This window comes from Nematolebias whitei, chromosome 13 (assembly GCF_014905685.2).
Source record: "Nematolebias whitei isolate Nwh7 chromosome 13, NemWhi1, whole genome shotgun sequence".
Lineage (NCBI taxonomy): Eukaryota > Metazoa > Chordata > Actinopteri > Cyprinodontiformes > Rivulidae > Nematolebias > Nematolebias whitei.
In genome coordinates this window covers 23,440,847-23,458,654 of record NC_056510.1, presented here as the reverse complement: position 1 = coordinate 23,458,654, position 17,808 = coordinate 23,440,847, and the positions used below count along the sequence as shown (strand labels likewise).

The following is a 17,808-nucleotide window of genomic DNA, read 5'->3' as shown; positions in this document are numbered from 1 at the left end:
CTGACCATGTTGAGACTGGAGATATTTAACGCTCCTGCTGCCCTAAAGTCAAAATTACCCACGAGACCCAAGGGCAGCAGGCGGGTTAAAGATGGCAGGAATCCACTTTGGTTTTGGTCCTGCTCAGACTTGATAGATTGTCAATATGGTCTAAATTAAACTTCATTTTTCCAAACTGAAGTTGCTCAAAGAATCATTAAAAACAGATTTAATACGCATTATCCATAGACTTCCCAAAGCTTTCTACTTGAGAAGATATGAACTATAAAGTAAATAAGCTTGACACCAAGAAAGGAAAGACATATTACATTTTAAACCAGAAACCATCAGTCCAACAGCTACAAATAGCCAAAGCTCCTACATAGAACACTTGCTGTCTGTGAAAATATTTTTCTGAGCTTAAAGATGTTTAAGAGCTGCCTAAAACAAAGGTGAACTCCATCGCCCAGACCTGAATCTACCACATCATACCAAAATATTTGATAATGGAGACACTATCAAGTTCACTGAGTAGTGAGAGCTCAGAATACATTCACAAAGTTACTTGGTCCATGACCTGAAACTGGGCTTGGGATCTGGAAGTTCCCTGTTCGCTCCATAAACGCAATGAAGCTGTGAAAGACATCCAAACTTTAGGGATCCGCAAGCAATGGGTCTGCTTAAGTTCAATGTCAAGTTCAAAGCCTTTTCTCACAATGTAATCCAGAAGAAATTTCCCATGAGACACTGGGAGGGAAGATATCATTACGGAGGTTTAATTTGACATCCAGTGCCAGTAAGTGTTGTGCTTTTAAAGTCAAGGATAGCAGTCAGATGGCTTCAAAGGAATCCAAGATTGGATGGTCGTGTCTTCAGAGAATCTCCCTCTCAAAAGACTCCAGATAAGGATGAAAAATAGAAAACTCTGCGCACTAATGAGACCTGGTCTAGCTGTTTTTGTTACCGAACGAAACTGAAATCAGAGCTGATTTGGCTGAAGGGTATGCTGTGCACTCGGAGTTTTTACGTCCTTTTGGGTGATAGAAAACACCTGTGCTCTGTCAGGCATAATTTTGATTAAAACGTTACCTATCCCTCACCGGTGCATCATTTAGTCCCATGACTGAAATCCCTGTGGGTTTTGCGAACAGATTCGATTTTTTATGATGAAACCAACCAAGCCAAACCCCTCCGGTGACACAAGATAAATAAAACTTTATTTACACTGGCAAGCACTGCTTCCAGATAATTTATGCAGATTGTCACAACTGTAGACCGCGTTCTAAGTCATCAATCCTTCTTCTGATGCCTCTCCTTGCCCATCCATCAATCAAGATAGGGCCATCTACAAAGGAACTAATTTTGCTGTGTGACAGCATCCCTGTTGCAGAGAGGCTCAGCAGGATGTTGCCCCAGCTGTCCAGACCTGACCCCTCCATTTTAGGGACCAACAAGGGAATAATTATAGGTCAGGACTTCATCCCTGTGACTCACCATGACATTCCTCTGCACACTGAACATTATGCAGTGCTGAGGACTGTCAAGGACTCTGGTGAATGAATTCTTGCCAGATATCCTCCGGTGTGACCGAGGTCGAGGAGATGAAGCCAGGCAGTGCTGTACGGATGTGCAAAGGTGAACTCCACTGTGTTGGTGACAGTGCAGTGACTAGAGAAGCATGTAAAGAGGACATTTATCACAGACATTCATTATGGCTGCTGTCAGCTGACAAGTCCAAGCAGATGGCCCCAGGCAAGTTGTATTGTCTAGACAACTGAGAGATGACACCCCCCTGCATCTTTGAGGTTACCGGTCCTCCTTTTGACCCTTTAAATCTTTCCGTGTGGGTTTTCAGTTTGGATTTAACATTTCCTCCTTTACTAATTGTGTTTAATCTCGCCTATTTTTTTTTTTTTTCACCATTTAAATAATGGAAAATGCCAGTGGGGGCTACAAAGTGAAGAGCGTGTAAAGTTTTGACAAATTTAACAGGAAACATGACTTTAAAGAACAGAACAGCAGTTTTTCTCTCTCCATCTTGTTGACAGCTTAAGGGTCTTTAGGCATCACCAAAATAACTTCTCCAGAACTAAAACAGAGGTCTTTCCTTCCTCAGCCCTGAAGTTTTGAGCACTCTGGGGTTAAGGGATCCCAGTTCATAAAATAGTAGGTAGAAGGCAGAGTGACTATCTGGCAATTTAAATGAAGCTGTTTATAGGGAGAAATGTTAAGGCTACAAAGAAATGTTCACATTTAGTGCGTTCAGGCGTTTGATAATGCCAAAACCATTAAAATGTGTGGTTTGGAGTATTCCAGTGTGGTATGTTTGCTATAAATGCTGTTTTTAAAAAAGCATTGAATGATTTTGTAAGTCTATGTCTGTTAAAAACTAGATCATTGGTGCACCTCATAATAAAACTAAAACAAAAACACGAGATCTGTTCATATTTAAAATGTTGTTGATGTTGTTTCCCATTTGTAATCGTATTTTTGATAATTCACCCACTGTGGCTTCAGATTAAGGATGAAGGGAAACTAAAAAGCTGAATCTCATTTTCTAAGGTTATCCCAAGCCCCTCACCTAACCCTTCAGGTTGGGTTTATTTGTCGTATGCAAAATCAACACAGGGTCAACAATGCAGTGACATACTCAAGACGAAAAGCACCGTCCAAACTCTCAAAAAAAAAAAAAAAAAAAAAACAGCAACAACAAATACAAACAGAGTTATATAACAGAGTTGTTAAGTTTCCCCGCCTGCTCCAGGTCTCTGAGGTCAGACAGCTCCTGCTCTCTGTTCCTAGGACAAAATATAAACGCTGGGGTGATTGTGCCTTTTCTGCAGCCGCACCTCCACTCTGGAATAAGCTCCCACTTGAGCTACGTCAGATTACTGAACTTGGCCCTTTTAAATCGAAGCTTATTACTTTTTATTCTAACAGGCTTTTAGTACTTAAACATGTGATGACATTTCTGGTTCTCTTTTTGTTATTTTATTGTGTTTTTTTCTTGCTTTTAAACTTGTTGTCATTTTAATTACCGTCTTTGTTAAGCACTTTGGTCACCATCGCCGTGGTTGTGTAAAGCGCTATAGAAATAAATAAATGAAATGAAAAAGCAATACATCTACAGCAGCATGGTCCTACTAGCAGAGTGGTCCAGTTAGCAGTGAGGTTTCTCTTAGCAACATGGTCCCACTGGCAGCATGGTACCGTTAGTGATGTGGTTCGGTTAGAGGCGTGGTCTTGTTAGCAGCATTAGCAGGTCTTGTTAGCATCATTAGCAGGTCTTGTTAGCAGCATTAGCAGGTCTTGTTAGCAGCATTAGCAGGTCTTGTTAGCATCATTAGCAGGTCTTGTTAGCAGGTCTTGTTAGCAACATTAGCAGGTCTTGTTAGCATCATTAGCAGGTCTTGTTAGCAGGTCTTGTTAGCAGCATTAGCAGGTCTTGTTAGCAGGTCTTGTTAGCAGGTCTTGTTAGCAGCATTAGCAGGTCTTGTTAGCAGGTCTTGTTAGCAGCATTAGCAGGTCTTGTTAGCAGCATTAGCAGGTCTTGTTAGCAGCATTAGCAGGTCTTGTTAGCAGGTCTTGTTAGCAGGTCTTGTTAGCAGCATTAGCAGGTCATGTTAGCAGCATTAGCAGGTCTTGTTAGCATCATTAGCGGGTCTTGTTAGCATCATTAGCAGGTCTTGTTAGCAGGTCTTGTTAGCAGCATTAGCAGGTCTTGTTAGCAGGTCTTGTTAGCAGGTCTTGTTAGCAGGTCTTGTTAGCAGCATTAGCATGTCTTGTTAGCAGCATTAGCAGGTCTTGTTAGCAGGTCTTGTTAGCAGGTCCCGTCAGCAGCATGATGATAACAACCGCAGCAGCTGCCCTCCCAGACTGCCCTCCAGAACCGGGTCCGGCAGACGCGGAACCGAATAGGTCTCTAGATTGTAGCATCCTTGACCCTTAATTCAAAGGCAAAATAAATAGCAGTATTTCATTGCAAAATGGGATACACCTTCAAGAATAGGTCACCAGTCGTTGCCATTTTTTTTTTATGTAAATATGTCAGTGTACCTTTGTGTTGTATAAAAATATTACACCAAACAAGACATTACAATGGTTGTTGTTACAATAAAACTTTTAAACTACCAGTACCAGCTGGAACTGTACAAAATAAATGACTAAAAAAATAAACTATTGACATATATTAAAGTTTGTTTTTTAGACATCTATTTACACATGTAAGTACAAGTACATTGTTATTGTTTACTGTCATTGTTGTCTGTACTTTATGTGTTCGGTCTGGAACAGGTCTCTCTTGTAAATGAGTCCTCATGGCTCAATGAGACTCACTTGTATAAATAAAGGTTGAATGAAAAAAACTTACATTAGTGTTTGTGCCCATTAGTTTGAAGTGTGCCCTTAAAAAGTGTTTGAAGAGTCAGATAGTCCTACTTTTTTTACACTTTCCCTACATCACAAAATGAATTGGGAGACGTGACCTCCTGTAATGCAAACTGTAGGGGTATGGCTAACGAGCAGGGGGGGGGGGGGGCGTGAAACGGGATTACGTCGAGGTAGATGTAACATGAGAGAACGGGTTTCAGCCGCCGTCTTTTATCTCAGTGGGGTGTGAGTGCTGTGGCCGTTCAACAATTTTTCAGCCGATGTAAACTATTTGTCAGCCCCTGTAAAAGTCCGCTAACGCGTCCACGCTCAGTGTTAACATGAAAGGGTGGTTCATGGATCTCAAACTGCTCTGGTTTAAAGTTGTCTCCACGTCGGAATGAAGGCCATTCGTCAAATGAGGTAGCTCGGGGTGTAGCAGCGCAGAGATTTACAGACAGGACTGTCATGTTTTCAAAAGCGCACACACCAAGGTGAGGCCAAGCTACAGAGGCTTCCATTCATCTGCTGTCGTCACTAATGAAAAACCCCACACATAAGACGAGTATGAGCTGTGGGTTCGATTCCACCGCAGGCCATTTAAAATCAAAGCGCAAAAACAACGGGACATGGAAAAACTACTTTCCAGTGTTTTTTCTTCACTGTATCCCCGAAACACAAATCTATCAAACAAGCTGCTTAGGGTTGACTATGCAGCGTATTCGAAATGAATGACTAAATTTAAAATGCATGGTTTTTATTGCTTTCAATGTAATAGCACGACCTCATGGACACACCTTGTTTTTTGGCTTCGCTTGTCCTCACATAAATAATCCAACACAAGGCTGATGCTTTCAGGATACATTATTGCAAAGGGCTCCCAGCTCGCTCTTAATTTTTAAAAGTGTCCGAGGCTAATATTTATGGCTGGGTGTTCCCCTCTGTCTATTGTGCCACGGTGACAAGTTCCCCAAAAGTGGAGTAAAATCTCAATAAATTTGTATTTGGAAATACTATTACATCAATTAATCTCCAGTTGCCATAAATCTGACAAGCAATAAGACTACCCGTGGGTTTCCCAACTCTGCAACTCCATGCTTCTTTCCATTTTGCACTAATTCAGGAGGCTGGCAATTAAAATGAGGTCTCTTGATTTTTATTCAGATTCAGACACGTGGGTGTCCAAAACATCTGTAACAACATCGCAACTCTCCCAGCAGCATTCCGGTATTCGCAGAGTGATCGAATTAAACCCAATATTTGAAAACTCCAGCTGCTAAATGTGTTAAGAGAGAGCGAACTATCTTTTGTTTCACGACCAAAATAAGTAGCGGCTTGTATAGATTACTAGATGCTGAGAGGAGACCGTAAAATATGAAGCAACACTGGGAATGGGGATTGTATTTTTGACATGCAACCGAGGCACTTTGTTTCCATTAACAAGTGTGTGTCTTGGTTTTCTTGGTGAGTATTAAAATCGCCCCCACGATGGACGTCTGAGTTGAATTAGGAGGTCTGTCGTCTCAATCACTGGGAGCGGAGCTTGCTGTTGTAACAAGACCTGCCAGAGAAAGTAGATCCACCTGTAGGTTGCGCTGACTGAGCATGCGCCACGGTTGTGAACACCACGTTAAGAGCTTATATATTGGACGTATGCATTTAGCAGGAAGGTGACCTCGGCTGGCGTGGTGCGCTCCCCCTGCACGCCTGTGAAGTGCGATGCTGGCGTTTATTGGCAGGGCTAGGAAGAGCCGGAAGGCTGGCCATATGTTTTTGCAGCTGACCAGACCCCCCCATTCTCACATGAAAGGGCTGATGAGACCACAGCACAGACACCCAGAAGCTTATCAGTAAACACCCCCCTCTTATTCCTCCTCTCACCGAGGAGCAGACTCCGAGGCTCTGCAGTCAATTACATTGACTATTAGCTGTTCATTAGAGGTGAGGCTCCAACAGTTATTCGACTTCTTAGCTGGTGACTAATTTAATTCCCCCGACTTTGCAACCTTGGGCAGCATTACTCCTGGAATCTGCTCAGAACAAATCCCGGCCACGACTTGCCAAGCAGCACTTGAAGAAAAACTGTTTGCAGTCTGTTTCTTTTGGATGTGGCATGATGCTCACTGCAGTATCCATCCTTCAGCTCCACCGTATATACTCTATGTAGATAATCGTTCTCATGAACCACAGCAGGTGATGCCGATTTCTTAGACCTCGTTACACATTTCTCAGGCTTTGCAACGTTTCCCAAAAAACGTGGCTCCATTAGCACACCTTGAAAAGGACAAGTCTTGCAAATACTAAAACTGTAAATGGAAAGCTGGACAGAGAAAACAGCAGAAGAAGGAGAGAGGGATTAATGCCCAGCTCTTTTCTCTATGGGGTCCTGAACAGTGGGGTTCAATGCAGGATGGAGAAAAAACAACAAGTAATTAAAAGAATGAGCTCATTTACAGTGGCTCCAAGACAGCGAGGTCTGCAACACAACATGCTGTAAACATTCCCACCTAACAAAGAAATAAAAGGTGAGAGAAAAGTGGAGTCGAAGTAAGCAACACAAACAGACTGATCTCCCATTTTCCAGTAATTAGGAAGCAATGAATGGAAACTGGCACCACTTGGAGCCATTAATCATCTCCAAGTCTGAAAAAGCACAGAAGATGTGTTAATTAGGCTGAAGATGCGTTTGAGAGCGTCCCATTTTTGGTGTATGGCAACAACTTTACAGCCTCTCACTCCGCCTGCTAGCTGCTGGTGACATTTAGTGACACTTTTCACCATTAGTGACCTGCTCCTGTTCCAGCACAGAGGCGGGTTTCACTTAAAACGCTCGCGCGGCTTTCCTCGCGAGCGGCGGCTCTTTGATGTCATTGTGTCTGATTTTTCCTCCTCGTACCTGTGAGTGCTTGAAGAAGGCAGAGATGCGCGTGATGTGCAGGCTGAGGCACCTCGAGGCGCATCTCGCGCGGTACACGCTGCCGGTAAAGAAGGAGTCATCCTGCTTCCTCGCGCCGGAGACCCTTCCCGGACTCGTCACGGCCGTAATCCACAACAGCAGGGTCACACACGGTGCGTTCAGGCTCCCGGAAAACACCATCATCATTGCTATGCCCCTGCTGCCTCCGCTCGCGCGCGCGTCTGTGTGTGTGAGCGGCTAATTTAATCCCCTCCGTGAATCGGACAAACACTGCGCTCAAGCTCCGCTGGAGAAACTAAAGAAACTTCAATTATACACAGGGGAGGAGCCACGGGCTTCACGTGCCTCGCGATTGGATCGTCCCGCGTGTGAGTGACGCGCGCGAGGAGCGTTTTAAAGCAGGTAGAGGGGCTGCTGAGTGAGGAGTCCTCAGCATCCCGAGCTCAGGCTGGGTGTGGAGAGATGACCTGAACACATAAAACAATAATAATAATGATGATGAAGATAATAATAATAATATTAATAATAATAATAATAAACTGTGTAATATTCCACACAAACTCTGGACTTTTTGAAAGGCACTCATTGCAAGTTATGAAATCAAACATGTAAAAAAAAAAAAAAAAGTTAAAGTGGTTCAGTTTGAACAACTTTACTCCGGTAGTTTTCCAAGTGTATTGAGATGCAATTCTGAAATGCAGGTACGCACTCAATGTAAACAAAGCAGTATCTGCGTACTTGACTCAACAAATCTCAGTGTGCATACGTCAAATATACATTTATGAGACTTTTCCATCCCAAGCAGCTCTTTCACCAGTGCCGTCATTGTCAAAACTATTTTCAGTCGCTTCGGCTGTTTCTGAATGTAAACAAACACACATTATAGTTGGCTCGATAACTATTTTCATTTATTTAAGAACACATTAACCATCAATGTGAGTAAAAACGTGTGCATATTTAGTTTCTTACTTTTTTATTTTTGGCCTGCCATCATGACATTGCATCTAGTTTATGAATTAACTCCCAACTTTCTGCTTGTAATGTTTCAGTTTTCTTGTCAAGTCATGCAGGTGAACTGAATTTAAAGCAATGAATTGCTTACTTTATTGTGTAAATATTATAAAAAGTAAAATAATTTTAGACATTCTACCATATGATAATAAATAAAACAACGTTCAATCATTTCATCTGGACGGTTTCTGTTTTGTTGTTGAGATGTTTCATCCTTCATCCAAAGGACTTTGTCAGTCAGATGAGCCACAAACAAACTGATTCCCACAAGCAACACACTTCCATAGTCGGGGAATAAACAATTTGTTGGTGGTAAGATGGTTTCTGGGGCCCGCCCTCTCCCCCATCAACTCCTCTAAGGCAGCCATGCCAAAGTGGTTCAAAACATCAAAGTCCATGCTCAATAATCCAGGTACTAATCCAACAATGTTCAGTCAGGTCATCTGGATGGTTTCTTTGTTTTTGTTGAGATGTTTCGGCCTTCATCCAGAGGACTTCATCAGTCCGAGGAGCCACAAATAGGACGAAAAGTCTCAGAAAAAAAAAGAAAAGAAAAGACACTGTCTAGATGACCTGACTGAACATGGTGGATTTGAACCTGGATTAATGAGCATGAACTTTGAAGATAATTAATAAAGTTCATCAAACATGCAAAAAATAATGTTCTTTGCTGATACACAAAGTTTCTTTTTTTTTTCATTTGTTTGCTTGTTAGTTTTTGTTCCAATAACTATAAGAGTGTGATTGATTTTGAAATATAAAAGAAAAAACTGTACTTTTTCCTCAAATTTGTGTAAAACAAACACAAAATAAATTAAAAGGTATTCCTGCTGAGGACAAATGTGAAGTGTAGCAGGGCCTGTCCACAAATATGCCTGTTTTTTAATCATTTTTCTTTTAAAGAGAGAAAATTGACTGAAATATTGACCACCCATCAACTGCTCAATCTCTAACGTTGAGTATTTTGTGCAAATCTTTTCATCGAGCTCCTCCAATCCATTTGTTAGGTCACTTTGGCACCGTATGTGAATGTACAAGAAAAGCCACCTGTCTGTGTGAACATTCACAAACTCCAGCTCGTGTAAAAATGTGGCAACGTTTCCTGCAACGCCTCCTCGTGCACACGCATTTGGAGACGCTTGCCAACATCTCAAGGAAGCCCCCTTTCCCCTCGAGCGCTCGCCCTCCTGGTTTCGCAGTAGCTTGGAAAAACAACTCGACTTGGAAAACTCTTAAAACCATCCCGAACGAATTCCTCGGGATGGACTCCCAACTTCTGGCATCGTTCCGTCGCCCAAGGTGTGGAGAAAACACGACATGCAGGAAAAGCCTGAAATCTTCACTTGTTTATTGGAGTTAAGGAGCGGGTGTTTAATTAGAAAGTTCCCTCAAGCTTTTACAAGACACCCCTGCTTTTGTCAGCTCCTGGAGAACTTTCCTGAACCCCATTACAGCAGCAGCATAATGAAGTTTTATAGGTGTTGCTCTTAAATTGTATGCACACACACACACACACACCGTTAGATTTGGCTCGAGTCACAACAAGGCCTCAGGCCACTTGTGCATATTGTGAATGACTTGACCCATGTCTCTCCACTGAAACAGGAAATATGCATTAACACATCCTAAACTGTGCACGCTGCATGGAAAATTCCCATCAGGCGCACAAATCCGCCCGTCTCGATAAGACCTGGACGTTGTGTCGGAGAGGAGACATGTGACCGCCGCTGTGGGATCATCTCGTCTCTGACGAGGAGACGGACGAGCGCTCGGTTCCCTGGTGGTCTCAGACGCTCAGTGGAACTTCTCCCTCGCTACCCTTAAATCGTTTTAAACGCGGATGTCTGTGTACCTTAAAAAACAGTGTAATGGCTTAATTTGTTGGCTTATTACAGCCATGTGTGGAGGTGGGGAGGAGGAGGAGGAGGAGGAGGGGGGTGTTTATGGTGTGCAGTGGAGGAAACGCACTGTCTGTGTGCGGTCCTGTCTCCTGCAGCCTGTGGGACATGTATCTCTGACGCCACGCTCTCCTTAACTGGGAAAAGCCTCCTCCACTTGTGAACTTGGACTCTAAAGACACTTGGGTCTTAGTAATCCACTCACCTGGATTTGACTTGGGTACATGAAAGGCCTGAATGCATACATGAATGGAGTTGTAGCGTCTGTGGTCAAACCTTGACAAATATGTTATCCACATTCGACGTCATACTAAAATATTTGATGTAGATGACCTTCGGCTACTACCACGTCAAGTTTAAGATCAATATCTGTCATTTTGACTGAGTTGGAGCCATTTTTGTGTTTGGTGTTGTCGATTCGCTACTGTGGCTGTCTTGGATTGACTTAACTCCAAATGTAATCCTTTGCAGATGTTTATCCAGTGATCATTTTCTGAAAGTTTCATTCAAATCCATCTGGAGGTTCATGAGATATTTTGCTAACAGACAAACTGGGCTGACTCCAACAGTTAATGCAATTTTTTTTTTTTTTTAAGCACAAATCTTTGCATTACGAGTTGCGCTTAAATGTTGTGTTGTCAGGGATTCTCAGCTACAATCACACTTTATTTTTCGCTCAATATCTGCAAAATCGACCGAACTGTAGACACTTAATTGTTTTTTGTTTGTTTTTAATGTAATTTGGTTGTGGCAGCCATCTTGGATCACACTGACTTTAAATGATAATCAGTTACTCACTTCTTCCTTTTCGGGTTGCAGGGGGTCTGTGGTGTCCATATCCAGCCATCACTGTGTGAGAGGTGGGGGACACCCTGGACATGTCTCCAGTCCATCACAGGGACACATAGAGACCAATGAGACAAACAACCGTTCACTCTCTCACTCACACCTAGAGACAATTTAGAGTTACCAATTCGCCTAACATGCATGTTTTTGGTCTGTGGGAGGAAACCGGAGCAGAAAACCCACACATCCACGGAGAGAACATACAAACTCCACCCATAAAGGCCCCCCTGGCCAGGATATGATCCACCAACCTTCCTGCTGAGAAGCGACAGCTCTACCAACTGCACCACCGTGCCGCCCTATGTACGCCCAACGACTGAGTCTAAGAGTTTCATTAAAATGTGTTCATGAGATGTTTTGGTAACACACAGACTGGCAGACATCCTTTCTTGACCTTTGCCTTTGCAAGTCAAAGCTGAAGTAGCCACCGGTGTTTATTTTACACCCTTTAGGCCTAATCTTTTCATTTTCCACAAAATGTCATCAACATTATTCAAGGTGCACGGACAGTTCTTGTTTTCTGTGACTAGATATGTTGTTGTGGAGAGGAACGGGCTCATTTTTTCAAAGCTGGGGGAGAGAGAGGGTTTTGGTCACATGATCCCAACAAAGCATTTCAAAAGATAGCACAGCGGTATCAGATTTCAGCCTGCATTCCCTCCCGACATGGAAGATGCACGGCGATCAAACACTTGTGCATCTTTGATGCTTGAAGATGCTGGTGGACTCCTACTTTGATGAGAGGGCCGCTCGGATCAGAGCGGACCACCAGCTGGAAGCTCCAGAAAACAAAGGAGCAGGAGATTAGCTCTGAATTTGAAGACGGGTGCAGTTGTGCTGTGGCTGTCTTTAAATCTGTTCGGTTTGTGCACACTTTGGTGTAACCACCTGCAGCAAGTTTCAGTCATAAAGCAAAACATTTAACACCACGTCACACAGTGGGAGCGTCACGTGCACACGCAATAAGACAGCATCATGCTAAATCAGGGCTGGAGTTTTCCCACTGTTAACATGAAGGGCTTCTTTAATCTGCATAGTCTATAAATTCATGCAAATTAAAAAAAAAAAAATGAAATGAATCAGTAATGAAAATGACATCATCTCAGTAGATATATTGTAATGCGTCATCTGTCAAGCAGGTAGAGGCAGAAATCACTGCAAGATGAGTTCTAACAGCTCTTATCATCACTGTCCAATTTTAAAACGATTACCGTATTTTCTGGAGTATAAGTCGCATCAGTCAAAAATCTATAATGAGGAGAAAATATATCCTGTGTAAATCGCTTTGGTGTAAAAGCTGCATTAATTATGTGTTTATTTAATGGTCTAAACAGCTTCATTTCGCCTGGGCGGTGCGGCACCATCCATCCATCCATCCATCCATCCATCATGGCCGGAGCCACTAGCTCTCTAGCGTTTCTCCACCTTCACCAGCTGAGTGAAGCGAGCGTGCACGGGAAGACTCGCTGTTGCAGTTTTTTTTTATTATTGTTTAACAAGATGAACACTTAAAAACAATTATTTATTTGCTCAACATTATAGCAAAGGTGTGTCTCAGTTTAACTTTTCCTTAATAAATGCACTTTAATGGTCAAAACAGCTTCATTTTGCCAGGGAAGCACCATCCATCCATCCATCCATCCAACCATCCATCCATCCATCCAACCATCCATCCATCCATCGCAGCCGGAGCCGCTAACTCTCCAATGTTCCTCCGCCTGCACCAGCTGAGTGAAGCGAGCACACACGGGAGGACTCGCTGTTGCAGTTCTTAGAAATTTAAAGTGTCAGTCAAAAATTGCGTTATGAATATGGAAAAAAAAAACATAAGTTGCTTCGGCATATAAGTCACAGGACTGACAAGTGTCCTGACCCTAATCCAATCCAGATGTTGTGGAAGGACCTGAAGCAGCAGTTAATGTGAGGAAACCACCAACATCCAGCGCTGAAGCTGTTCTGTGGAGGAATGGACTGAAGTTCCTCCAAGCTGGTGAGCAGGACTGATCAACAGTTACTGGAAATGTTTAACTGCAGTTTTTGCTGCATGTGGGGGGTGGGGGGGGGGGGGGGGGGGGGGGGGTGTCAGATACTGAAAGCAAAGGTTCACATACTTTTTACACTGACAAATATGTAATATTGGATCATTATTATCATTATTATTTTATCATTAAAAAACTGTGACTTATATGCCGGAAAATACGATATAACATGAAGATTTATTGAATCGTCTAGATTAACATATATAATTTATTCATTTATTCAACCTTTATTTAAACAGATAAGTCACATTGAGCCTCGAAGACTCATTTACAAATGAGACCTGTTTGAACAGTCAGTAAAAAGTGTATTTAATGGAAAGATAGCAGATCTGGTATAATTTTTGAGCATATTTTGTCATATTACTGTCGTTTTATGACTAAAACAAATTATCTTGAGTAGTTTACCTTTTTGATGCGTCATGAGCCTCTAACGTTGTTCCCAATTTGAATTTAGGTGTGAAATTGTTACATTTTGAATCTACAGCAACACTGGATATTTCCTGAAGGGTAATACACAGCAAACCAATAAAATTTATGATGTGGAAAACATCTTTCTTCCTGCAAGATTTCTCACTTCAGCTGCACAGCCACCTTTTTTTTTTTTCATTTCTTTTTTGTCACTTTACAACATCAAGTGTATATTTAGTGGTGCGTTCAACATTCACTGTGAAAATATTGGTTTTGTGTGACACTGGGAAAAAAAAACAACTGCTTGGCGTGTAGGAATTTAAATACAAGCCTGCCTCAACCATTTTCCCATTTTTTCATCACATATGAAAACAATGCAGTGCAATGGTTTGGCTTACTGGGAGCTGTTTGCTGGTTGGGTGAGATGCCAGAGCTAAATGAGCTCATAAATTATATCCGAGTCCTAAAAGAAAACGAAGTTAAACTCAGTCAAACCCAACAGTGGTTTGATGAAGGGATGTTGTTTCTTCAATTGGCCACTAGATGGCAGTGTAGACCCAGATAATGCTTTGGGAAGCCTCTTCTCTTCCACATGTTTATGTTTTTCCCAGGAGACAATCCAGCTTTAGAAGCCAGCAATGAAATTTATCTGGGCAGATTTAGTTCTCCTGTCTAGGGCAATCAATCATCAAATATATATATTAAAAAAAAAAAAAAAACTATTTGGAAATATCTCACTTGCACGCATGTACACAGATCAGGAATGATCAAAGTTTTATGGCCTATTTTTTAAGAAAATATCCTCAGATTGTGACTCATTTTTCTTATCAGTCGATGATGAGGTTCCTGACATCTTCGTAGGAAAGACTTACCGGGGTGAGTGGTAGCATCTAACTCTTTGGGAGGTTTTTTCCCCTTTTTGATCTGATCATGGCTCACTTTAAGATGGAATGGAAACAAACGCAGTAGTCACAGTGGACCTCTCACACTTGTGGATCAGAAGAATCATGACAAGTCCCAACGCTGGCCTGGGTGAATGGTAGCTCATTACTCATTAATCTGACAAAGCAAGAGGTTGAATGTGCCACAAATTAAGCTTCTGGGTTATCAATACAAGGGAAATTGTCTTATTCAAGGAAGATAAGAGGAATCAGGACTGTTTCAGAGTATTTATGTCTACCAAAAATTTAGATTTTAGCAAACGTCCCTAATCTAAGTTTCATAGATTTGATATTCAGAACTAATTTTAAAGAATTTAGGGCGATTTTTTTATTTATTTTTACTTGAGCTGCAAAACCTCATAAATACTTAATTTGTTTTAAGTGTTGCAGAGTCCCAGTTATTGGTGCGTTCCAAGTAACAGAGCTCAACTAGTACAGAAAAAAGGTTTTCTATTTGTGACTGGAGGGTACAAATACAATGTAATCCTGTTTGTACCAAATATATGTACAAACATATTACAGCATTCATTCATTCAACATTTCTTTATACAGGTTAGTCTCACTGAGTCACGAGGACTCATTTACAAGAGAGACCTGTTTTAGACAGAACATATAAAGTACAGATAACAATAACAATAATAACAAAAAACTACAGCAAAAATGCAATTAAAATAAAAGTATTGTTATAAAACAATCAGCAATAAACAACAGTATTGTTGGCATAGAGATGCAAGGATGAGTCAAGAATGTTTTGACCTACATACATTATTTATGTAAATTGTCAAAAGAGTGGGTCCTAAAACTGAGCCTTGTGGCACACCATTATTGACTGTTAGGCAGCTAGATGAAGTACCGTTATGTCGAACACATTGCCTCCGACCTGAGAGATAATTTGAGAACCAGCCAACAGTGTGATCTGAGAAGCCAGTATCTGAGAGCTTGTGGCATAAGATGTCATGGTCTACAGTATCAAAGGCTCTGGACAGGTCTAAGGAAAGTGCAGCACAGTAATCCTTAGCATCCAAAGCTTGAACAACATCAAGCAGTCATTGTATTGCAAAGTAAAACTTCTAGTAAAATTTCTCATATCAAAATGTATGGAAAACTGGTTGTTTTCTAATATTACCTGTAGTTACTAATGATATTATTTCTCTTATTCTAACTAAAGTTATTTGACATTTCTGCCTAGTTTTCAGTGTTTTAGGGGCTGTGGAGGTTTTCACCAATTCTAAAAGATGGTCAGACTTTGTAATTTGTGCTCAGTATAAATAAATGCATGTGGTTTAATGGATTCATTAGGGTGCTGTGGTAAAGCCTGCTAGTTGAGTTTATAACCTCCTTGCTATAGGACCCAGTACTAGCACTTTCATTTGAATTTGTATCATAATTCAGTCTAAAAATGGGACACAAATTCTGCGTTAATGTTGTTCTAATGTAAAATATACAAGTGTTTGGGGGAGTGGAGGTGCATTTTAGAAATGATGAACATTTAAATGCAAGTTGTTTTGTGCTTTTTGTTAGCCAATGTGTTCATTTATTTAGTTAGGAGCATCATTTAAAATGGTCTAAAAAATACATTGCGTGTCCGCTCTTTAATGCATGGTATAAAACAACGCTAACACTGTGAACGGTCAGAACACAACAAACCCTCAGCTTTTTAAAATAAAACATTTTTTAATGCATGAAAATGTAGAAACTATCATATATTAGGGCTTTTTAAGAACAATTTTTGCATATTGTTTCGAGCCTAAAGCTGTCATATAAATATGATCATTATTGTCTTTTTGGGAACACAGTTGAAGCTGGAATTGGTGCCGCCATCTTTGTAGGTGCTACGTGTTTCTGAACTTTTTGACATCATGACAGCAGAGAATGAATTTCTGAGGGGGAAAATCTCAACGTAACAAAGAAACCCAATGTTTTGTCATTAGTTCTTATAATTGACTACTTGAAATAAAATTTGTAATTTTTTTTAAAATCATTTTTATCTCTAAAACTAGTCTTATACACCATGGGTCATCACTATCTACTATAATAACTGTAAAGCAGGATCCTGCAGGTAAGCATATGCCATGTAACATCAATAATAGTAATAATCTTTTCATAAATAATAGCCATCAGTTTACAAACCTCTTTAAACCAAGTTTATGGGTAAAAATGTCTTTGCTCAATTACAGTCATTTAGTAAATCTACTAGGAAAAAAGCTGTCCATGTCTGAATACTGAAGTGACTAAATGCTTCCAGAATTATGAGCTGAGAGACATTGCATAGGTTAAAATTATTAGTCTAAGTGCAATTTCCTACAGACACCGAGTAGACATGAAAAGTATCTAATTACTTAAAGTGCAATTACTCAGGCTACTGGTCTGGTGAGAATGAATATAGCACTTAGTAATTTTATCACTGTAGCGTTAGCACGGCTTTTTGCTGCTGCTAACTCTTGTCCAGGCTTGGAAGCTCATGGATGGGACTGTTCCCTCTTTTCACAATATGCATGAAATATGTTTATTAAGTAAATTCAATTGTTTCAACAAATTCATTATGTATTGGCAAACTTCAGTACAAAATTAGTTCTTGACCTAAAGTCTACTGACTCTGAATTCTAGACGAGAGCAGTCTAAGTTATTTGCTTATTCCTAAACAAACTGGAAAGTTAGCATGTATGATACAACTTAAAAATTCCTCTTTACTGCTGTCACGGAACAAAACCAGCTTTGGTTCATAAATGCAAAGGGTAATATTTATTAAGTTTATCCTGATCTCGACTTCATTCAGAGCATAATAATTAAGCTCTGTTGTAAATATTGTGTATTTTCTGTTGAATAATTGTCCTAACGTTCTTTACTTTATAATAGTTTGATATCTAAGCTTATTCTAAAACTAAATTTATTACGTGAGTCTAAAAAAAAAAAAAAAAAAAAAAAGCCTGACTTGTTAAATAACACACAAGGATTTTTTTTTTATATTAAATGTGTTATTTTGTTATATAGTTAGGGGTCATCAATAGGTGACACTTAGCATTCAGTACCTAAAAAGTAAAACTGCAGCAACACTTTAGGGTACGATGACACCGTTTGTGAGTAAACATCTGAAGACACAATACTTTAAAGACCTACATATCACTGTAAAAAGGAAGCATTGTAAAGTCATTCTGAGTCCTGTTGTGCTGGAGGAGGGGCAGGAATGACAAGATTTGGAGTTGCCCAGGTCGCTAACCCTTGACCTTTGTCCTCAACCCTTTAAATCTCTGACATCTGTCTGGTTTCCCGCCTTCTCTACCTCCCCTTGTTCTGTAAAAAGAATTCACTGACAACAAAAGCAATAATGTAACTCCTAGCATGTCTGTCTGTCTATCTATCTATCTATCTATCTATCTATCTATCTATCTATCTATCTATCT

General features: G+C 40.7%; 1 protein-coding gene across 1 annotated transcript in view; it reads right to left on the bottom strand.

Moving 5' to 3' along the window:
- The window catches only part of LOC119419655 (anosmin-1), a 69,629-nt gene extending 62,086 nt beyond the window's left edge, over window positions 1-7,543 (bottom strand). Inside the window, exon 1 of the mRNA XM_037687014.1 lies at window positions 7,244-7,543. Within this exon, the coding sequence (XP_037542942.1) occupies window positions 7,244-7,450 (207 nt within the window). The 5' untranslated portion in view covers window positions 7,451-7,543. The remainder of the gene's footprint in view (window positions 1-7,243) is intronic.
- Between the last annotated feature and the right edge of the window lie 10,265 nt (window positions 7,544-17,808).